Source organism: Manacus candei, unplaced genomic scaffold (assembly GCF_025592945.1).
Source record: "Manacus candei isolate 608988 ecotype Guabito, Panama unplaced genomic scaffold, ASM2559294v1 h1tg000011l, whole genome shotgun sequence".
NCBI lineage: Eukaryota > Metazoa > Chordata > Aves > Passeriformes > Pipridae > Manacus > Manacus candei.
Window position 1 is genome coordinate 10,300,805 of NW_026138059.1, and position 23,852 is coordinate 10,324,656.

General features: G+C 39.9%; 1 protein-coding gene across 9 annotated transcripts in view; it reads left to right on the forward strand.

Annotated features, from left to right (window-relative positions):
• Positions 1 to 23,852, forward strand: part of DLGAP2 (DLG associated protein 2) — a 455,335-nt gene that overhangs the window by 40,562 nt on the left and 390,921 nt on the right. For 3 of the 9 annotated variants that reach the window (XM_051778086.1, XM_051778088.1, XM_051778090.1), the window contains exons 1-4: positions 17,272 to 17,289; positions 17,868 to 17,945; positions 20,585 to 20,630; positions 21,424 to 21,559. The exons of 2 other annotated variants lie outside the window; for them this stretch is intronic. In XM_051778086.1, the coding sequence (XP_051634046.1) occupies positions 17,925 to 17,945; positions 20,585 to 20,630; positions 21,424 to 21,559 (203 nt within the window). In that variant the 5' untranslated portion in view covers positions 17,272 to 17,289; positions 17,868 to 17,924. Of the gene's footprint in view, positions 1 to 17,271; positions 17,290 to 17,867; positions 17,946 to 20,584; positions 20,631 to 21,423; positions 21,560 to 23,852 lie in introns of those variants that run through there. 4 more of the 9 variants (XM_051778091.1, XM_051778094.1, XM_051778087.1 and 1 more) reach the window with 3 other exon arrangements.

A 23,852-nucleotide genomic window follows, 5' to 3' on the forward strand; every position in this document is an offset into this window, starting at 1 on the left:
TGCAGTTTTGGCTTGTTCTTTTGTTGCAGAGCGACTGATTGACACAAACCATCCTGAGGTAGGAATAAACCTCTATATGTTATTCTCAAAAGGTGAAATATCTTGAGGATAAATGACATCTCTGGTGTGGTTTATCTCACCTAGTTTACCTCATGATGCAGCTAAAGTGCTTTTTCTTCAGCATAGCTGCATGCAGATACAGTTTATGTGTTAGTTACCTTCCAGGGTCAGATTATAACTTTTTCTGACTGGGGAGTAAAAGCTTACAGCAGCAGTTCCACAGGAGCTGGTAACTCCATTGTCATTTGAAGGGGAGTGTGGATATGTGTGTCATTTTGGTTAGGCAGTTGGACTGTGATAGTTTATATTTCAGGCAGAAGCAACTGGTTTCCAGGACTGTGGACATGGATGTTATTTATCATGGCCAATACAAAGACCTTTTTCTCTCTGGAGTGCATGATATCAACTGCAGATCTCTTTATTTACTTCTCCTGTTGTATTCTAATCCAGTCTCACAGAAATTCACCATAGATCTAAATTATAGAGAGGAGTAAGCCCATTAGTCACCCATTCCTTTTGAAAATAAAAATAAATAGTAATCAAGCTTGGAATTACTTAAACAAGGCTGCAGCTAATATATCACTGATAAAAACCAAGCAGACATTTTGATTTTCCTAAAGCTGGTTTGAAAAAAAAAAAAAGCAGAAGTGGACAAACCACAGCAAAGAGGAAGAAGGATAGATAAGATCTGGAATAGCTTCTGAAAGCTTACATAGCCTGGAATGGAGAAGGCTGGGAAAGAAACAGCTGGAAGAGGTCTAAAAGTCACAAGTGATAGGAAGAAAGTGAACAAGGAAACCTCTTTCTTCCCACATAGGAACAAGGGAGCATCAGCTAGAACTTGAAGGTGGCAGGTTGCAGACATGAGGGCTCTGCCTACAGTGCATGGATATGTTGCAATACCCCTTGCTTTGGGATCCCTTGGGTGCCAGGAGTTTCAGAGCATACCAATGGATGAATTCGGGGCAGGGGCAGGTTAACACAATGGCTGTTAAACACAAGAGGCTCACTCTACCCGCTGGCATTTTCTGGCTGCTCTTAAGATGCTTAAGGGTGCCCATAACATCGCCCTAGGGCTGGTGCAGAATCTGTGGTGGAGCTGAACATGTCACAGGAGGGAGCTGAAGGCCCAGTGGGGTGTCGTTGGGCACCTGGTGTTGGGAACCTGAGGAGATATGGATGCGCCCAGCAAGGGGTGAGCCAAGTGCTGGGGCTTGGGCAGCTCTGATGAGATGTGGCAGGTGAGCTTAGCTGGCATCTTGGTCTGTGGGCAGGTGAAATGCTTCTGTTGCTGGAGGACAGGTAGCAGGTAGAGGAGTGTGTAAATGGCCTTAAAATGAAGTAAGAGGTACCTTGTGATGCATGCCAAGAAAAGCTATTGAGTTTTGTGTCTGAGCAGTGAAACTCGGAGAAACACAGAAGCCACAAGTTTTGATTTCTAAAATACCTGTTAGGTTGCCAGGATGTGTCAAATCTCTGAAATATTTTACTTAGGACTCACTAACTTTATGGTCTTGGGGAAGATTGTTTCACTTTTTCATGGTAATTTCAGAACAGTTCTGGGCCTCTTGTACGGATTGTCACGTGTGGTGAATTGCAGCCAGTTCTGCTGGTGTGCAGCTCACCCTGGCCAGAGTCCTCTGGTTTGCTTGTGCTGAGGAGCACCTTTAGGGCACCATGGGGCAATGGGAAACCCATTTTTTTAGCATGGGGGCAAACCAGCATGGGGATCTGACCTCTCTGCCAGCACTGCAGGACATGCAGCCAGGCAGTGGGAAGGACCTGGGTAAGGCAAAGGCCAGTGGCTCTGGTTGTTTGCAGCCCACCGAAAGCCCTGAGAGTGTTTCATGTCAGTGGTGCAGTCAAGTCCTGTGAACTGATCCTGGGGCCAGTCCTTCCATCAGGGGCTGAAGCTGAAATTGCTCTCTAAACACTAGCCCTTCCTCATGAACTCAGAGGCCGGGAACTGGGCCCTAATTCACTTCCTTCATCTTAACATGCAGCACTTCGGCTTGCACAAACTTTCCTGGAGCTGTACAAGGGCTTTGCTGAGGTCTTTGCTATTCTCTCTCTTTCTGCTGGATGTGTGGAGGAGAGCGTGGATACCTTCCATGCCATCACCCTGCATAAGCCATTGCCCTGATGGCACATAATGCCATCCATCCATAATGCCACTTCAGACTTGCCTTGCTGTTGCTTACCTGTTGCGTTCAGTTTTCTTTTTATGGTGGCCAAATCAGAACTTTCCATCACGGAACTAGGAAGGCATCTGTCTTTGATTGTTGGCTACAGTCAGTCTTACTGCTTCTGAGTTTCAAATCCTCTCTTCCTGTTATTACTTTACATTTACTGTGGATTTCTTGAAGAGAGCGCTGCACTGGCTGTGAACTCCCTTGGAGAGCCTCATGGTTTGACCATGGCAGCACTTTCTGAAATAAAGCTCTGCACAGGCTGTAACTAGAGCCTGCTGATACTGATGTTACTTTAATGCAGTTGACATAGATTGAAATGAGTAACTCCACTGATAGAGAAGTTTAACTGACTCTCTGTTGAGTCTGGCTGGTGCTTTATAAAGTAGTACATAACTTGGATAATATGTACAATGACCCTGCTTTGCAATCTGTGTCATGCTCCAAAGTTTTGATAAACTATCTTGTTATAATCTTACATTTCTTTTACAAGTAACCAGTCCTGTATACTTATGCCAAACCACTATGATATACACTTTTGTTTATCCTAAATAAGAAAGAAAGATAAGATCTTAAACAAATGTCAAAGACAAAATACCTGAAAGATCAGAGTTTTCAAATGACTGGTTTTTTTTAAACACTTAAAAGAAGCATAGTCTTTTATATATATATATATGTCCAGCAAGTTTTAGTAGAAAAGTGACTTGCTGAATTTGTCATAAATGGTCAGATTGTACCCCGTGCTCAAATAATGTAATCCAACTCAAATGTTGTGGTTCCTGTTTGCTTACCTGACAGAACTAGATGGTATGTTTGTGGAACTAGAATCATAGAATCATTTAGGTTGGAAAAGACTTTTAAGATCATGAAGTTCAACCATTAACCTAAAACTGACAAATCCACCACCAAACCATGTCCCTAGAGTCTAGCTTTGCCTCATTAAACTCTAGCTAGGTAGTCTGGAACTTTCACAGAGTAATTTCATTAGTCTAAATGGCTACCATTACTAGACTGTGTAAATGTGTGCATAGGTATAAATGCATGTATTCTCTTGCTAAGATACCTGTCGCAGAATTCACCAGTACTTCTCATCTATTTCCATGTAAACTGTCTTCCCCCCAGCTATTATCCAGTCAATGAATGTATGACATGATGTGGATTGTATACTATTTTCTTAAGCTTCATATAAGGAAATGAATTCTGAGGGGGATTTTTCATTGTAGATTTAACCTAGAGTATGCGTAAATATACCTCATAGCCTGTTTTTTCTGACTTATGTTTGCTATATATTCTGAAAGATTTGTAAAATATAGTTTGATTGCTAGTGGTTCCACTTATTCTTCCTTTATATGGTACTGCATTATGCCACACTAGGAATGCTGACTATTTTGTGTGTAGACAAAGGCACAGCTGATGATGAGACTAGGCTATTTCATCAGAGTCTAGATGAAGTCAAACAAAGAGTGTTCTTATCCTGAGCACTGACTAAGCAAAAACTCTCATGGGCGTTTAAAAAAACCCTCCAACCATAATAGAGAAACCCCAATCCACTGAACAAGTCTCATGAGGAATCAGAAGGCCCTGGTTCCTTTCATTCATTTGCTGAAGGGACACTCAACCCTGTGTTGATGGAGATGTCTCTCAGGGGAAAGGATTAGAAGTGCTACATCGTTTTGATTCCTGGGGTTGCTGGGTTTGATTTCTGCACTCCCCTCTTCCTTCTCCTGTTGGTATTGTGAGCAGCAATCCCCACAAAACACACCCCACAAAACACACACAGCTGTGCTCTTCAAAGACAGTTCCTTTCTATTAAAGCCCAAATTGCTCCGTACCTCAAGGAGATGCAATAGAAATAGGAAGTTATTTTAGAGCAGCTGAAGTCTCCTGCCTAAATCCTAGGATTTATAAGATATACAATCATGTATCTGTGGGGTTGATTCGGAGAAACTGCTTTCCCACTAATACTCTGCAGAAAGCAAGCATTCTCTGCTAGATGGAGCGGTGTTCAGTTCCCTCTCCCATCTAAAGGTGCTCAGTCTCTTGTCCTCCAGTTTACCAGGAAATGCTAAACTTGTATAGTTGATTGACAGATTTCACAGAATATTCTGAGTTGGAAGGGACCCACAAAGATCATCAAGTCCAATTCTTAAGTGAATGGCCCATTTGGGGATTGGACCCGCAACCTCGGTGGTACTAGCACCATGCTCTGACCAACTGGTCTGAGTGTCTTCTTTCTTTTGGAGGAAGGTCCTTTAAGTTTCTCCTTTTGCAAAAATAATTAAATCTTAGGGAGGCAAGACCAAAAAAAAAAAACAAAACCCATGTAAAGATAGTTGTTGGGGGTATTTGTCTGAGTAAGGGACTGCCTACATTGTGGATGCTTAGTGCTCTACACCCACTGAAATAGTTCCGTATGCAGTACAGGAAGAGTTAATTTTTAACGATCCCATTCTGTGTATTTGTCCTTCTCTGGCCAAGAAAAAAAAGACAAAACTCCAAATCAAAAGATAAACCAAGAAAAAAATTGCCCATTGAAGATGGAGGAGCTGTAGTAAGAAGGATCAAGCAGTTAATAAGAACACTCACCTTCCTTACAAATGCTGGTTGCTTGAATCTAGTCAGCTATGACAACAACCTGAAATCTATTCTCTTACTTCCTGTCAGTCTCTGAAGTGTTCCAGTTGTATTTTCTGAGAAAGAGCTGCCATAGGCAGCCATATATGGAAGAAAATTCCAGTTGGAGAAGTCCAGCAGATTGAAAGTGAGTGCCTAAGAGAAATGGGCTTCAGGTCACATTGCTCACTCAATTATTTCCATTGCCAAGGCAATACCCCTGCTCAGTGCAGAGGCCTCATGGTTCCCATTTTCTGCACCTGTTTTCATGAGAAGATGCATTCCTAGTTCCCTAAAGGGGTTTTCCTGGTTGCAGTACGTAATCAGAGGAGTGTTGAGTCTTGCAGCACCTGAGCCCATAAATGTCTCCCATTTGTCTCCTTATCTGTCAGTGAAACACAGAGCACTCAGTGGACAGTAACTGTATGCTATCACAGTTATGCAAAATATGGAGGAAAATTATTCTAGGAAAAATTCTAAATCAATTATATGCTTGATCCACGTCCACTGAGGGACACTAGAGCAGAGAGGCAGCAAACAACACAAGCGTAGTGGTGGCTCTGATGAAGGATCTGGAAGCCAAACCAGGGAAGAGAGGAGAGGGAGCATCTTTTGTTATCCACTGAGCTGGCAGCGAGCATCTTGGTTTGAGGATATTGCCTTAAGGTAGTGCCTTTCTAATGTCCGTGATCAAAGCTGTCTGCAATAATAATCTGGTTCTTCAACTTGAACCATCACATTTCAGTGCAGAATACATGAGAAGCCATGTGGTTGTCAGGAATATCAGTCTCTGCCAGATTCTTCTGCATAAATCATCTATTTTGCATCTTGCAGGGGTTGCTGGGAACATGTCACTCCTTCTCATCAGATACTCCCACATCAAGTAGACTTAGAGTACCTTCATTATTCTGTACAGTTCAATATAACTAATGCTCTTTTGATCATTGCTTACGTGCTACACTTTATTTTGGATGTATTTCACCCGTAAAGTACTATCACTGGGGACCTTCTGGAAAATGTTTAATTGGTAGGAATTCAGGAATATTGTTAAGAAAGCACAGTTCACATAGTTGGTTTGGCACATCTCTCATTCCTGCTTAAGATTTCACATTTCATCTGTATGCACACCACCCAGCTGTTCTGTCAATAGACTGAGTGATTATGGTTGTTGTTTTGGGGTCTTTTTCTGACAATAGTTCTTTTTAAAAGTAAAACCCTGGACACACTGAATGAAAGTACTAACTGTACCTTTCATTGTCCACGCTCTCAAAGCAAAATTTTGTCCAGGTTAGGAACTTACCTGTTGGTGCTTCACATGATACCTTTTTACCTGCTGCATGGAGGCTCACTGTCCCAGTAGCTTGCAGCTGTTCTTCCATTCCCAGTTTGTCTAAAACATGTCATGAGAATGACTTAATGGGGATAGATCTGTTCAGAGTGAATGAATGAAACGTTTTATAGGCTGGCTATGGTCTTGCCAGTGAGAGCACTCTTGAAACACATGATGACAGCCTGGATAGTCAGTAAAAAGCTCAAATTCAACTGCTTGAAATGCCTCATGTTAAAAAAAAAAGAAAGTGTGGAGTTTCTGAAAGAATCTTTTTGGAAATGGAAATGAACTGATTAGGGATCACCTTTTCCTTTGAAAATGGGCTAAGCATTATAAACTGCAAATTTTCCAGCAAATTCTGCTGTACCTTTGTGCCAAAACTTGGCAAATGAAGTTAATCTGAAATGTGATATATTATTTTTAGCTTTTAGAAAAATAGGTTGCTTGAAACTTGGAATGCCATGATAACAAAATAATCTTTAACTTTACAGAAAAACTTTAATGGAATACAGAAACAAGAGTTATTTCCCTGTTTTATTTCATAATGGAGATAAATTAAGAAACTAATTAAAGTGTGGATAACTTGGCCACAGTTTGGGAGGTTTTGAGGAACAAAGCCTTTTTTCACTCATTTAAAAAAACTGACATAAAATATAGGAGGGTATTTTTAGCAGAAGTGCTCTGAGGTAATGAATTGAATCAAACAAGTCTCTTAATTTGCTCCTTTATTTTCATTATATTTCAAAATTCATATTCTGCTTCAAGCAGAGATGGCCTTTGCAATTTTATACTCTCTGAGAATGCTGGACAAATTGACCATAAATTGGAATTTATACAATGAACTGTCAGTGAGATTTAGCTTTGTTCAGAGATCTGGAATAAGAATTATGCTACATGTAACTCATATTAAGGCCTCTGTGGAGAATGAGATTGTACAACTCTAAGATAATACATAATTGATTTTATCTTGGAAGTGTATACGATTGCTTTTCTTTGTATAAGATGAATGAATCTGACAGACAAAATACGGCATTTAAAACACAAAAGACAAGTCATTATCCATTGATTTCCTCCCTGTCCTTATGATACAATCTGAGTTCTTTCTCCTTGTTTTCTCCTACTGGAGCTCAAGTTAGGTTGCCTCATTTTCTCTCATTCAATTTATGGTTATTTAGGAGGTGTAGTAGCAGTTGTATTATCATCAGCACTTCACCCTGAGAAACCCATCCGGAAGTGTGCATGATCTGCAGCAATTGCTTGGATCTCTTTGCATAATAATTACAATAATTATGATTGTATTTAGAAGAAAATGGCAAAATGATAATAAAAGTGTTCATTCCCTGTTGAAGAGATATACACAGGAACAGCAACAGTGGGTACAGCAACCTTGACTCTTCAGGGCACTCCCTGTTTCTCCAGCCCAGCTCTCCCTTTTTGTGAAGTGACTGAGCTGTCTTCTTGTCTCAGCAGAAAGCAGACAGCTCTGTCTGAAAGCTGTGAGCCTACCATGGATGATGGAAGTCTTCCAAGCTTTTCCAGGTTGCCAGTTTGAAGTAATGCCCCCCCCCAAAAAGAAAGTTATGGAGGAAATAGATGAGGTGGCTTTTGAATCATAGTGTGAATCCTGGAGAGCTAAGAAAATTTCAGAGACTTGGAAAAGTGCTAATGAAGTTCAAATGTCAAAAAAGGCTAGAAAATGGAACCTAGAAAACACACACACACTCTCACCCGCTTATGTAAGTCCAAATTCAATTATAATATTGTAGCAGGATAGGTTAAGAAACATGAATAATGTCAGTCAATACAGTTTGATGGCAAGGAAGACTTGTCAAATAAATCCATTATGTTTCTTTAACAGGACTGTAGATTGGTTGATGGAAAGAACTGTGTGGATACAGAAGCAATTTCATTTCTCCAAAATATTTGGCTTGGTATCACAGGGTATTTTGATTAAAACCTACAACTGTGTCGGGAGGAATAAACAACTGTCTCATTTACAGGTTTGACTGTGTCTTTTCCTAGAGAGGATCTGCAGAGACTGGTTATTGACTGAAAGATGCTCAGTACTTTTGGCAATGGTCTAAATGAAAACATGGCTGGTAAAATGTGCGGAGGACACATAGATGCTACAAAATTATGTGGATTCTTCTCTAAATAGTTTCTGTTGATTATTTTGTTGTGTTAATTTAAGTGCAATGTAATCAGTTGAGAATGAAGAATAAAGGCATACGGTCTAGGAGCATCAGGCAGATGCTGAGATGAAGCTTTGTCTCTGATGGGTAGGGTGGCAGTCGAGTGCTGCAGGCTGCTGGTGTTACTTCCCAGCAGACACAGAGGTGCTGGCGGGGATCCCAGGGGGGCCACCCCTGGCAGCAGAAGCAAGGAGCTCTGTGAGGGGCATGCCCTCAGCAACTTCTGTTCCTGTGGCAGGAGAGGAATGGAGGTCCCCAGACCGCTGAACACAAATCTAGAGGGAAATAAAAGGATCTGACAGGAGTAGGCTTTCCTGCCTTGTAGTCAAAGGCACAGCAAGAACCTATGGCTGAAATTAAGTTAAATTAACATCAGTTTTGGTGTGGGACTTGGGGATTTAGCCACAACTCTCCATGTAGAGCTTGGAATATGAACATCGGCCTACTTAGAAGGGGATGATACAGCAGGATGAAGCAGGTACTAAGGCTGAGATCAGCCACCACATTTGCTACTCTTCACTTCCAACCTCACATTACCTGTGACTTCTACAGCAATTATAGAGTTTTCTTGCCAAATGTGTGTGTTACATGTCCAAACACATTTTCTCGGGTGAGGTATACAGCCTTTCTCAGAATGACAGTGCTACTGTGACTCCCAGCCTAGGGAGAATTTTAACACAGAAGTAAACCTGGCCACCTCTCTTAACAGGATAATACAGAGTTGAGCCCAAAGCCCCTTGAAATCACTGCAAATTGTTTGCTGTTTCAAAGGCTTAAGAAGAACCCAGCAAAATATAGAACAGATTATGCTACAGTCCACTGAAAGATGTATACCATTTTATGCATTTGAGATATAGTTTGTGAAAGCATACTGTAAATCTTTAGTAGCACACTTTCAAATGTAAATATTCATATGACTGCTTTTTAAAATAATGATACTTGACAAGCTGACAGTGAAATTTTAAAAAAATTCACATTCATGTGTATATGTGTAGGCTAAATAAAGATGTGTAAATATAAATATAAATATTATAATAAAAATTTTTCATGCCTGTTATCATATAATATAAAAGAAGCAAAGTGCAAAACTGACTGGTGAGTGACTTTAGTATTTAAACCAGCAGAAATAAGCAATTTGTTCTCAAAATTCAGGAGGTACAGAAGTCCTACATGAGCTGTATATTTGAAAAATAGAGTTCAACTAACTTGGTGAAATAATTTTCAGTTATTTTGAGCCCCAGGGTACACTGCTGTGGATCCTGTGTAGTCAGCCTTTGCAGTCAGTGGAGAGAACAGGCTTTCAGAGATGGCTCATCTGTCTGCTATAGAAACCCATCTGGATCTCTCTCTCACTGTGCCTGCTTCTTTCTGTTGCCTACGGACAGAATGAATATGAATCCTGTGGATCCCATCCGCTGCATGTACAGCACATATATGGCTATAGGAGTTGGGCTGTTTGCTGCTCCCAGCCTCTCTGGCAGCTCTCTGTGGCTGTTCATGGTCTCTGCTGTCTGACCAGTGGCTCCTGCCCACAGCACGGTCTCATCCCCAGGTCCACTGCTGCTGTGTGACCAACTCACCATCTCAGTCCTTGGCCCAGAGCTGTTGCATTGCAGCAGTGCTGGTTGTCTGCTTTTAGGTTTTCCTTGGGGGCACAGTCACTTGTTTCTAAACAATCTGGTAGTTGTGCATTGGGGATCTAACAGCATCATCATCAGTGGGCAATTGTGGGTTATATCCTGGCAGTTCTCAGAGCTCGATGTACCGGAGCGGTACTGTGCAACAGCTGCCTGTTTTCCCTTTCTTTTCCAAAAATCACAGATCTGTTGGAGGTTAATAGGTCTTCAGCAAAGGACTCTACTTATGTAGGCTTTAGTGGTCATTTGAGAGGCTGCATAGCAAGAAGAGATGGGAGCATGGGGAGTGAAATAAGGCGGAGGTGCTGGTGGGTACCAGACAGCTTTTTGTTGCGTGTCATGCAGGCTGAAATACAAGAATTCATGTTCACGCATAAAGCACTGCCAATTTTTTTATTTTTTTTGTCATTATGCATCCACATTTTACAGTTTTTCAGGGAAGAAATAAATTGGTCAGATACAGGTACACAGCTGCAATGAGTAAAGTAGAGCAGTTCTGTGAGAAAAAGGAGTTTCTGGTGGGGTTTCAGTGCATTAGTAGACGCTTCTTCTCTGCAAGATGACTCCAGAGCTTGCTGCATCAGTCAGTGCTGTTGGACTGCAGTTACTGTAATGGTGGCATCCTGCTGCCCTGATCTCTCCTCATAAACATCCCTCTATCAGTGAGGACATCTTGGTCTTCCAGAACTTCTTGGCTTCTGTCCAAACCCTTGGGTGCTCTGGCCTGACCCTTAGCAGCACTCAAAGACTTCTGAGGATATGGAGGCCAAGGCTAAGGTGTCTCTGGAGGGCTTAGCTTAGGGGTGCTGTTCTTCCTGCCCTCCAGAGCGCACTGAGACTCTGTTTCATAACAGCTTACGCCCAATTCCTTTGTATTTCCCCCATGCTGCCTTTTCATTCTGCAGAGGCTGTGACAGTTTCAGTCAGGGACAGGCAGGTTTCTGGCAAAGCCTTTAGTACATTAATCAGACTTTATTCTTAGGGAAAATAGAAGAGGGAAGCACATGCAAACTGCCCCTTATATATCAATATCTCCTTTCCTTGAAACAAGGCAAACAATGCAAGGTTGTAATAAAAACCATAAACAAGGATACAAGCTTGCAAAGTGTTCATGAAATAAAATAGAAATGTTTGAGTTCCCCTAGGCAGATCCCCAAAATGTCATATTTAATGTCTATTGTTAGATCAGTATGGTAGTTTACAAGCACCTAGGGAGAGGTGAGCTAGGTGGAACGATATTGTATCATGTAAACATATATCAAGTGGTATGAATAGTAAGAACACACAGAATATGCAGGATGTGCTCTACAGTGTCTGTATACAGAGACAGAATAATCAAGATTGGTTTAATTTTAATTTTTATATGTTCTACATGAATATTATGGCTTTTTCAGTAAAATAAATGCATTGCAATGTTCTGGATATTAAAAATACTTCTTGAAAATACAAGGGCTGTTTTGTCAGTGTGTTGGCAGTATATTGCATGGTGAGTTGCTCTTTACTAACCTTTATAGCAACTTATCCACTTAATGTACATATCATAGAATCATAGAATATGCTGAGTTGGAAAGGACCCATTAGGATCACCAAGTCCAACTCCTGGCCCTGCACAAGACACCCTAAGAGTCATACCATGTGCCCGAGAACACTGGCCAAATACTTCTTGAACTCAGAGAGGCTTGATGCTGTGACCACTTCCCTAGGGAGCCTGTTCAGTGCTCAACCACTCTCTGGGTGAAAAATACGGATATCCAACCTAAGCCTTCCCCAACTCAGCTTCATACTGTTTCCTCAAGTTCTGTCACTGTTTACAAGAGTGAAGAAGTCACCTTGTCCCTCCTCTTCCCCTCGTGAGGAAGGTCCCCTTAATCTCCTCCAGGTTGAACAAGGCAAGTGCCCTCAGCCGCTCCTCATACGGCTTCCCCTCCAGACCCTTCACCATTCTCGTGGCCCTCCTTTGAATGCTCTCTAATAGCTTGATGTCTTTTTTTATACTGCGGTGCCCAAAACTGCACACAGTACACAAGGTGAAGCTGCACCTCCCTTGACCAGCTGGTGATGCTTTTCCTGATGCACTCCAGGTATAGTTCTCCATTTTTTCTGCATGACACATTGTTAGGACTTTTTGTTACTGACATTTCTGTCACCCTTCCCAACATATTTGGGTAAATATTTTTTCCTTTGTGTGCTTGCATGCCTTTCTATAAACATATTTATATTTCTGAGTAAATCTCTCACAGTTAATTAAGAAATTATGTCAGCAGAGGTAGAAAGTTGTCACAAGAGAAGGGTCCCCTGCAGCTAGAGTACCATAGTTATTATTGAGGCATTTATTAAAAATAAATGTAAAAGCAAAACAAACAGGCTCTGAATGTGAGGCATGTATCTTGTGACAGCGCTCAGTTCCAGCGACCTTTAAGTCTCCTAAGTGAGGGGATTAATTATGTTGACGCCCCCTGCCTCTCCCTGTGCATTACTACAGCGTGTTCAAAGAGCTGTGTTGTACGTGCAGCTCATGAATGAATCCCTGCATTTCAGTCACCCCCTCACTCACTGCATCAAAATGCGAGCTGCTCTCCATCTGGAGTAAGGAGTAGAATATCTTCCCTATCTGGATGACAGCTGTGAAATACGTCCCTCCATCTTTCCTGTTTAGTCTGTAATCTTCCCTCAACTTTTGGGATCCACTCCAATTATGCAGCACCTTAGACATTACGGTGATGGCTTGTCAGTGACAGCTGCTATAGGAAGCCCTAATACAGATGGATCATTCTGCTCCATTCACTCCAATTTCTTAGGTTTGCTTGCTTTGACAGAACCTTCATTTTCAAACGGGGTGTGCCTTCTTTTCCTCTTTCCAGGGACATATGAGCTTCCATGCAGGATCAGACTTGGTATCATACTAATGTAATATCCTGCTTGAAACAGATTCTTCAGAATAAAATGAAAGTCCCATTTGGCAGACTTGTAATTAAATATGCCTTTGCGGGAGAATTTTCTGACACTCCTAACAGCTCTATTGAATTTTAGATAAAGAGAATATAAATTTTATATAAAGACATAAATTTTATATAAAGAGAATACAAATTTATAGGTCAATGCTGCACGTTCTTTATATTTTGCAATGAAGTAGCAACAAAAATACTAATTCAGATAAACATGTGGTGTTTCTTTTCAAAATGGTTTTGTTTTCTGCCTTTGCAAGTCAATAAATTAAGTCCTGCCACAGTAGCTATATTTCTTCAGTTCCTCTTTAACTTCTGAAAATTAGAAATCATCCTTCCTTGTCATTTCTATTTTGAGGGAACTAAGCTGATTGAGCAGCATTGGTATGTGTAGATGCTTTAGCTTCTGCCAACGTCACTTTGCTATGAACAGAGTTTCAGAAAAGAATCCATCTTCTTGTTAGGAAACAGAGCTGGTGCCAAGCACGTGCTACATATACGTCCTTCTGCTGTCTGCTTACCATCAGATAAGATAAAAGATTGGAAAGAACCCAGCTGAGAACTACTGTGCACAAACAAGTGATCTAATCAGAAAACCCACTGAGAAGCCAGGATTCACTCCTGTTGCCTCCACCTGTCTTGAAATGATGTTTCCTCTGCTGCTTTCATTCTCTTTATTCCTCCCCATAGTCATTTTCCATGGCCTGCACATTGAACCCAGATTTAAGTCTTTGTTGCCAGAAGACCTCTTCTCAACTGACTGCTTTTTGTGCTTGCTTCCCTCCTTCCCCCAGGTATGTTCTTGTCTGGCGTGCAGCGTAACTGCAGCCTTCCATCAGACAGTTTTTACTCTTGCATTTTGCTTGCTGAATTCCATCCACACTGCCCTGTTCCCTGTGAACACAATGCTGAAGCGCTACCCTGTTATTCCCTGTATTCCATGCTCTTCCCTCTTCACACTCAGTACTGCAGCTGGGAGCATTATGTGATACAAATAAAATAACAGATTAACTGATTAGCTTTTCTCTCTCCTTGTGAAGCAGTTATATAAACTGATTCTATTTGTTGTCAATTTATGCATAAGCCTTTGCTGAGTAGTTGAGATACATATTTTCTAGTCTGTGGGTACTTCACAAACTGCTTACTTTGATTATTAGCTTTTCAGTGTGTGATTAGTCATCTAAATCACAGGGTATCAGCATTGCCAACTTTAAACATTACAGAATCATGAGTCAGCCTCAAAAAATCATGGGATTGTTTAAAAATTGTGTGGGTTTTTTACTATTAAAATACTTTTGCAGTTTGGATTTTACTTGTTTTTTTGAGCATTTAGATTTTACTTGCTTTAAATTTTCAAACTTTTCTTTGCAAGTTTGGATTAGAACACTTCTTAGTAAAGGAAGGTTACTTTGTAGTCTCCTGATTAAATGATCTGGATCATCAACAAGGAATTATAGAAAGTAAAATAAAAAACTCAAGAGTTGACAGTGCTATACCATATTTTCTGCTTTCTTATTGTATGACTGAAAATTTTTACACATAAAATAAGGAATACCAAATAAAGATGAATAGATATAGCAATTTTCAACATTTATTTAAATTCAAACAATTTAAAGCCTTCACACTAAAGGGTGTTAGGCTCAGTTTTATAAATGATGTCCCTGCAGCCTTCAGGAGGAAAAAAAAGTGCATATAGAAGGCTAACTAACTCATTTTGGGATTCAGCTGTGTACCCAACATTCACCTTGCTCCCAGCCATGTCTCTCTCACCTATGGTCCTCATGGAAGAAATTACCTTTGCTGCCACCAGAACTGGCTGTCTAGCTCATGACCCGCCTTGGTTTGAAGGCACTAGACAGAGGGTTTCTGGGTTTCTAGGTTTGAGGGCACCAGACAGACAGTATCTAGGTTTCAAGTTTGGAAGGCACCAGACGGAGGGCTTCTGGATACGTAGCCAATTGTTTTTTTCTTGCTTGTGCTTCCCACCACTTCTCCAAGCTGCTAATGCTACTTCCATTGCCAGTACTCCTCTTGGGTATTAGTAGAGGAGCATAAAAGAGCAAAGTCTTCAAACCCCTTAAATGTGACTGTGAGTCTGCTGTCAGTTCTGAACTCTGTATCTTGTCTAGGAGAAGGTATGTCTATACAAAGCCACCATTACAGCAATTGACCCAAGTAAAAGTAATAGGAATTTGTGTGAAGGCATAGTAAATGCCATGTTTAATTTATCTTATGTTCCTTATAAGCAATACCAGGTGCAGCTGGGTTAAAGGCACAAAACCCAAGATGAACAGTTTAAATCCCATGGAAGACTTCACTTCATCATTGCTGGCTAGACTGCACTAAATCCTTTGACTCACACAGATATCTTTCTTATCAAATTCCCCTGATCCCAAGCCAGTGTTTGCTTTCAAAACTAGTTTTCTTATTATCAATGCAGCTTTCTTTTAAAGAATGATTAATAGTCACCTTTGAAACCCCTAGCTGCTGTACTTCCCTGAATCTACCTTGTAAATGAACTGAATCTAAGTTTTGCGTCAGACCTCTTGCTTCATCCCTCTAAGGTTCCCCCCCACCCCCACCTCTAGTCCTGGCTCCCATCTTTGGTTTAGAAGCAGGAATTACGAGCAGTTCTTCATAAATTTTGAAGGTATTGCACTATTACTCTACCTAGACCAGCTATCTCCTCCAGACTCCTTGATGACACTTGCAAATGCTGCTGTACCGTAGCCTCCTATCCACCCCATTCATTTCTTCTCAGTGTTTGATCTCAGTAGCCTTTCCACATTACTTGGATGAGTAACTTATCCTTTTGAGTTCATGCAGAGGCCACTATCACAAACAACTAACCAAAGCACTTGTTTCCAGCCAATATGCTGGAATGGGAAGGCTAAAGATGCCATATTTAGAAAAACATAAGGTGTGTGTTCAAAGTATCAGTGTTGAAAGTGGATTCATAAATGTTCTCTTTGAAGTCAGTGTGAGGTGTGTGACAGTAGGGACTGACTAAAAGTAAATATAGCCATAAGAGCTTCTTTGGGCACATCTGAACTGGGGAATTTTGGAGCATTTCCCAGTCCCTTCTGCTGAGTACTCAGGCCAGACCATCACTGTTTGTTGGACAGAAACCTAAACACGTAAGTAAGTAGAAAGTGAGCCATCGTGTTCCTCTCTGCTCTCCCATCTGGAGCATGGGACTGGAACTTCTGTAACAGTTTCAGAGCATTTTTGAGAGAAAAGAAAAAAGAAAGAAAAAAGGAGAAGTCTGCTCAGTTCTCTCTGGATAATGCATGTTAATAGTGCAGCTGCCAGCAGTGCTTTGGATCCAACTAGATCTGAACCACAAAGAATTGTTCAAGATGCTTTAAGAACTGTTCCTCATTTCCTCTTCTAGACAACTATCTGACTAATAAAAGATTTTTAATAATAAATAAAAAAAATAAATAAAATAAATAAAAAATAAATAAAAATATAATAAAAAATAAATAAAAAATAAAATAAAAATAAATAAATAAATAATAAAAAGATTTTTAATATTTTTAAATGTGAGTCTTGTGGGTCCCTTCTGGCACAGGATATTCTATAATTCTATGATTACTGATTTTAACAATGTGTTATTTCTGTCCTCTGCCATTCTACATGGGATGTTGTAAAGAAATAGGCACCAGGTACATTATGTTTTTGTAACTACATTGTAAGGTTCTGGAAAACAAAGCAGCCTCAGGAAAGAACAGAGATGAAGCCATACATGATTAGACTGAGAATGGAGAGCTATAGTGCTTTTGTTGTATACGTAATGGCTTGTTTCTAAGCATGAGGGAGTCTTGTAAATCCCTGGACATGTGGAAAATAGCACATTAGTGCAAGGTCATAATGATCATCTATAGTGACAGAATGAGAGAATGAGTATATTTATTTTAACATTATTATCCTTAACTTAGTGAACAGTAACATTTCTTGAGGCCAAAGTACAAACAACAGTATGTTATTCCATTGCCAGAATTTCATAGGATATTGTGAATTTATCTGCAAATGAGTCCATACACTACAATATTAAATTCAAGAATAAACTACCTAAAGAAAACTGATCTTTGTGTGTGGTACAAGAACAAGACCAGCTTTGGAGTGGTTGACTTAGGAAGGATGTTAGGTAAGTGCAGCAAGGGAAATGCACTTAAGACTCTTGGGTTCAGACCCAAAAGGATCTGAAGTCAGGCGACTGTCTCTCGGAGATGAAGTCACAGGGTATATCTAAGCCCCAGCTTATTATGAAGTAGCTTCCGTCCCTGGCAGCTGAGGAAGTCTAATTTTCAGCCCTTGGAGGTATAAACATGAGTCATAATAAATCTTGTAACTGCTGTGGGTCATTTTAGAGAAGAAAAACTCTGCACTGCATTTCTTTTGAAATTAAGCTGCTCTCCAGGAGAAGATAAGGAAGATTTTGCTGTCTGTTCAGGGCTCTCCTCTGGGATCAAAGGCATGTAGCTCTGATTCCTGTTTCCAGACCGGCCTTGGTTATTTTTAATTAGATAGTCACTGACCAAAATCTGGAAGCCATCCAGGGAAATTTCACTGCCTCAAATGTTCTGTCTAAATAAAACATTAGGGAACTGCTTTACCAAGTCATGCCTAGTCCTTATCCTGCCTTGTGTTTCTCAGCTATCTCACCTATTGTGTATATCTTCTACATCTAACAATTTGTTCGCCATCTCTGACCTGGGAGCTAAATGACAGAAATGCTACCAGAAATAGCAGATTTCTCATACATAAAGGCTTTCAGTGGTACGACAGTTTTATAACATCACCCACATTTCATAAATGGAACATAAATTCCTTTGGCAGTCTCATGAGGGACATACACTTTTTCAGACATAACTTTCTAACTCCTTTTATGCTTACAGAGCACAGCAAAATTTTTCACATGAAGGAATCATTCCTGCAGAGTAGTTTCACTGTCCATGTCGGCTGAAAAAACTCAGGTATGTTTTAAGGAAAAATGGCAACCTTGGTACTGGGTGAGGATAATTCAATAGAAAGTTGATTTTCAGTTTGAAATTTTTGAAAATACATTGCTATTGGCCATATCACTACTTTGACAAATGACCTTTGTACCCATCAAAGTGTAGCTGACTGTGTGAGGACTCTGATGTGGGTTCCTCTTAGGAGTGTTTGATGCCACCAGACCTGGTTGCTGCTTTTCATGGCACTGAGCAAAAAGTTGCAGCTGAAAATTCTCTGGACTCTGCTCTAGCCTTCCAATTCTTGCAAAGTAACTATTTACCTTTTCTGTTAAATTTTGATGGTTTAAGTTTAAGCTCTTTTAAATTTCTCTCAAGAGAAGAGGTGCCATTGTGAGTGCCTCAACTCAGACAGACAAGGGGGTTCTCTGCCCTGGCCTGTCTCTGCCTGCCTGCTGTCCTCACCTTCCCACTGAGATTATTATCTCTCAGTTCTGGGCCTGTCCTCTCTAAAGGGCTTGATCTAACTTTTAAATATCTAACATAAGTGTTTACTGTTGAAATAGGTGCTTGGTTAACTCGGGGTGAGCTCAGAAGAGAGCACTGACCTCCTCTCTCTCAAGCCACTGGTCCTGCTGACATAAGAGAGGGTTCTTCTCTGCCTCCTGTCCCTCTCATTCCTACCTGTGCAGTCCTGCTCTCTCTCTGAGGCTAAGATCTAGCTCAGTATGCCAGCAGAAATTAACTATTTTTTTCATTTATTTCTGGATTTGTTTTCTGCCAGCTCAGTGAACTGAAGGGGCTTAGCATTGGGCAGAATAAGTAGCCAAATGAGCATATGAAAAGGTGCCTGGGCAGCAGGCAGGAGGAGTAGGACAGCCTCTTCTGCTAGCAGCATCATGGCATCATCTCATTGCTTTTAGTCACCTCCCAGCACTCTGTGCTGCAAATAGGGGCTGCTCAGCAGCTGCTGCTTGATGATCTGATAGCTGAGCTCCTCCCAGGCAGGTGTGACTTCTGCAACAAAGACAGTGTGGGTAGAGAGGGGCAGGGACTGCAGGAACCACAGCAACCTTCCCAAAGCAGCCCATCCCCAAGGCTGCATGTGAGCCCCTCTTTGTTTTCTTTTATCTTGTACGCCCAATTCACAGGGATGAACAGGTGTTTAATGGGCTTTCTAAAAACAGCCTTCACAATAAACCACAAATTGCAATCATGCATTCCAGGTGCTATTTTGGATGAAACCAGCTATAGAAGGATAATTTTGGAGAAGGAAGATGAGAGGATGAAAATAGTGAAGTTGTAATGAAATTGATAGACTTAATTATAGTATTTGCTTCTGTGAAAGCTATAATGTTGTCTAATCAGTTAAAAATGTGGGAAGATGAAGGAGTTACTGTTTTGTATATTTACGCTACTATTTTTAGGGTTTATTGAATAACGTATCTAGGATACCATTTAGAATGTAAAGGTGTATATGGAAATATATAGGCTAATTACATGTTTGGAAAAAATACATGAAGTATCAGAAAACATGAAAAATTCTGGTGTTTTAGGCTGTGCATTCAAAGTTTATGTGCTTCTCTGGTTTACCTGATCACCTCTCCTTGAAAAAAACCCACCAGTAGTCTGTTGTAGTATCCTTCACCATAGTAAATCAGAAATGTCCTCTTAAAGTAGAAGAACAAAAGATTATTAATACTGTTACTGTAACAAATGTCATTAGTAATGTACTGATACTGTGAAAGACTATTGGGTTACTTGGAATCATATCCAGATTAATTTTTATGCTTTAGCTGATTTGCATCACTTCATAGAGCCAAGTTTGACCATTGAATTATTTGAACTTTATAGGGGTTTTCCCTTCTTTGTGCTTATGCTGGGCAAAGCAGCAGAGAGCAAAACATTTTTCCCAGATCCCAGGAATGGTGCTGCATTTGATTTTCTCTTCTGCATTTCCTGTGTTGTTGAATTTACAGTAGGGCCAAATTATCATCTCATTTGCATTAGTGGGCATCAAAAATATAGTCACTATAACTAGCATTAGTTTAAAAATTATAAGTAAGTTACTTACAACTTCTTGGTCATCATTTTTTACTTTAGTAAAAAACTTTGGAGTGAAAACTATAAACACATGTATGGGAACATACACTATATATTCCTGTTTTCCTTTATACACTTGGCAAAGCTTGTCCTCTTGTTCCAGACCCACCTGCTCCAGTGTAACTGAGTCAGCAGAAGCTGTTGCTGTTGGTGCAGTTCTGTAGTTGCAGAGCATCCTCATGGGACTGCTTCTGCTTTAGGGACTTTTCCTCATCCTTTTCTCAAAGGTGCCTGAAGGATGAATTTTGCCCTTAGACGCTAAAACATAAAGATACCGATGAAGCCAACCAGTAGACAATTAGTTGTAATCGTCTAGTGTCCAGTCTGGTATTTCTGTTTCTCAGCAAAAGGCTCCAAAAATGTCATGGATGTAATAAACCATGCTCAGGGCCACCGCAAGACAGGCTGGAATGCACAGTGTGATGCAGGAAGTGCCAAATATATAAACTGCATGGGTACTGTTGACAGCATCATGCCTATCTATCCATATGTAATGGTAGCAAATGGGGACAGTTGTTTACTTTTTTTATTATGTACTTCTGTGTTAAATTTTTCAGCTGAAATACACATTGGTTCTGAAGTTACGACCCAAACGTGTATCTGGTAAATATTATTAGATTCACTAATTTAAATATTTATTAATTTGATAATAGTTTTAGTAGTAATTATGTCTATGCTGCAACCCAAAAAAATACTAAAGCATATATTTTACAGTTAAATATGTGATTAAATGTGGGCATACTGCTGAATCAGGACTCAAGTAAGTGACTTTTGAATGGATATTAATCACAACAAAATACTGAACTGTAATGAGCATCTGTGTGCTGAGTCAAAGAGCAAACACATATGACCCCTGGAGTATTTATTGGATTATTATGAGGCTAATTAATGATATTTTGTTACATGTTTCCTCCAGTGATATGTAATTTTTTGTGAATCTTACACAGCTCTGGATGTTATTGGGCAAATACCTCAAACAAAGGCTTACTACATTTTTTCACCCCTGATGCCTGTTGTTCAATCTGTAATCACATTCAGACTTTGCGTTTTCCTTGTTTTTAAATGTCTGATTCCCAGCAAAGAATGCCAAGTGTCTGTTTCCCATTTCCAGTTGTTCAAATTTGTTAGGAGGGATGATAAGCGCACAATACATGTTAGTGAGGAATACAGCACTGCAGAGTGGACCCGCATTCATGGCACTTTTTTTGTGATCAAGAGTAGACCATGTCATATACATTAATTTGAATGGGCTACAGCATGAATTAATTATTTATTTTCACAAATGAATATAAGGAAGGTTATAAAACAAATTTTCATCAGTAACACAATGTAGAAAAGATTGCCTTGTGTGATCATATACGTAATTTTACTATTCCTCCTGGTCTTGTTATTTTAGATATGAAAAAATATGGACAGCAAATAGCAGGTCACCTTCAAAAGGCAGAAAGCATTTACTTATCTGTCACAAAAATCAGTATGGAATGTAAAGGAGTATCCTTTCCTGAAGATGGGTCAAAGGGAAATACCCACAGGTATTGAAGTAGTACTTTATTTTATTTAACACTTTTTTTCCCCCACATTTGCATTAATATGAATTTCCACACTATGTCACATAGCAATAATGCTTCTGTTCTATTCACAGATTAAAATATCTTCTCTTGGTATTTAAATGAGATCAACAAAATTAATTGCCATTGCTTCCATGGGATAGTATAAAATAATCACAGGAAAATTAAAAACAATTTAAAAATTGAAAGAATCTAGGGTGATATTTTGAAACATCCAAAGACTCCTAGCATTTGACTGCATTCTGATTTTTTCTGTTATCTGTATTGATTGCAACAAACACCCAACTTTTCATAACATTTACTCCAAGCACTCCAAGCAGCAAATTAGCTGCAGTTACCTCATGGCTTTTTGCATTTGAATAATAAAAACTGATCGATCTAAGGCAGTCTGAAGTTCAGTAGGATGTTGCATTCGTTGTACAGGATATTTGTCTGAATAAACAGGCCACTTATACTTTGGGATCTTGTCTGGTGTCAAAACATTTTTGGTAGCTTGTTTAATAATATTTTGTCTACAGTAAGCAATACAAATAGTGAGTGACAGAGCCCTGTAGTCTTTCACCAAGCCAGTGCAACTGGGACAGACTCAAGCAATTTCATGGTTAATTCTAGATTCTGGTTTGAAAAAAAACCATATTGCTGGTCTTTACCAGTGATGAGGTAACATCAGTGCTGACGTGTCTAAAGATGAGATGACCCATGAGAATAATTAAAACACTGAAACAGGAACTTATGTCAATGGAGATGGCTTGTCTACTAGTTGGGTGCTCATTCTTTAATATTTTCAGCAGCCTAGGCTTGTCAAGCAGACTGATTATATAGTTCAGCATTGCGTGACTTAACCTTTTGTTCTTGAGAAGTGACATTTCCTTGAAGGCAACATGAAAGGAAGAAATAAAAACAAACAAGCTGAAAACAAGCTATTTCAACTGGATAGCCAGACAGAAAGAAAACAAAAATCCCTTAAAACTACATTTATTTCGGCTTCTAGTTAAAAAAATGCATACATAAAAGGTCAGTCATTCCACATATACATTTACCAACAAAACAATGTTCCCCTACCTTTCCACCAGTTCATGTGGTTATTTCTCTGATGGCCAATGAAGACCCTAGAAACATCACAAAAAAAAAATAAAATAAAAACAGTAAAAAATTTGTCCTGATCAGAAAACTAATTAACGCTGTGCAGTCCCACTGCCCCTTGCAAGCCTTATAAAACCCCCAAAACATAGAGAGCTGAAGAAAAGGGTAATTGTTTCTTCTTAAAGGAGTACTTGGCATGTTGTCCTGGGATGTAGGTGGCACAGGTCCAAATACTCCTCTGAGAAGTTTGAGAGTTCTCTCCCACTCCAGTGTTCTAAAACTGGGGACATTTTTCTGTGAAAGTAATTCTGCTTTGTACAAAATACTTAAATGACTATTAGCAAAGAGGCGAAGAGGCAGGAATTTCCTTTTTTTTTTTTACAAGACCTCTGAAATGTAAATTGTAGAGCTCTTCGTGGTATGAGTAACATTCTGCTAATTGTGCAAAATCAAGAAAATCTTCATCAGAGATGAATGTAGTCTCACAATAACTGCTTGTGGAAGCCTTTTAAAACATAAGATTCTACCATCTCTATTTGGCAGACGTTTGACTTGCAACTCAGTTTTCCATACTGCAGATAAGTTGTGTCTCTGTTGCTTCTATCTCAAGAGCTGAGGCAGCACTGTCGTCTCCAGTGCTCACTTAAGACTATCCCCAAGAGTGTATCAGGTCTTTGATGACTGCTGGCTTTGTAACACTCTTGGGGATTCCCCAGGTTCCCCTGGCTCCTTCCATAGCACTGGAAGAGCATCAACTGCAGAGAAATAGGCATATTTATATGTGTTTTACATCTATCTTTCCACTTTTATAGGCATCAAAAATATCCTTTCTTTGTATGCATCTTTGGGTCATCTAGTGGTATGTAGACACTAAACTGACCAAAGATTAGAGCAATGTAATGAAGCTACATAGTTTTAACTGTGTTATGTCATCAGCTCACAGATTAAAACTGCCCTACAGCTCTTCCCATTTTGTGTTCTCAGAGACTGACTGCACAGATGATGCAGTCTTGTACCTCAGCAATCCTCGCCGGAAGCAAAACTGTTTAACTGTGACTGAAAAAATTATGACCTGCTTACTGAGACCTATCCTTGTTTTATCCCACCTTCAGCAAAACCTCCCCAGGTGACTGGAGCTCGCAATAAGCTATCCTATTGTTCAGCATTGAATGAA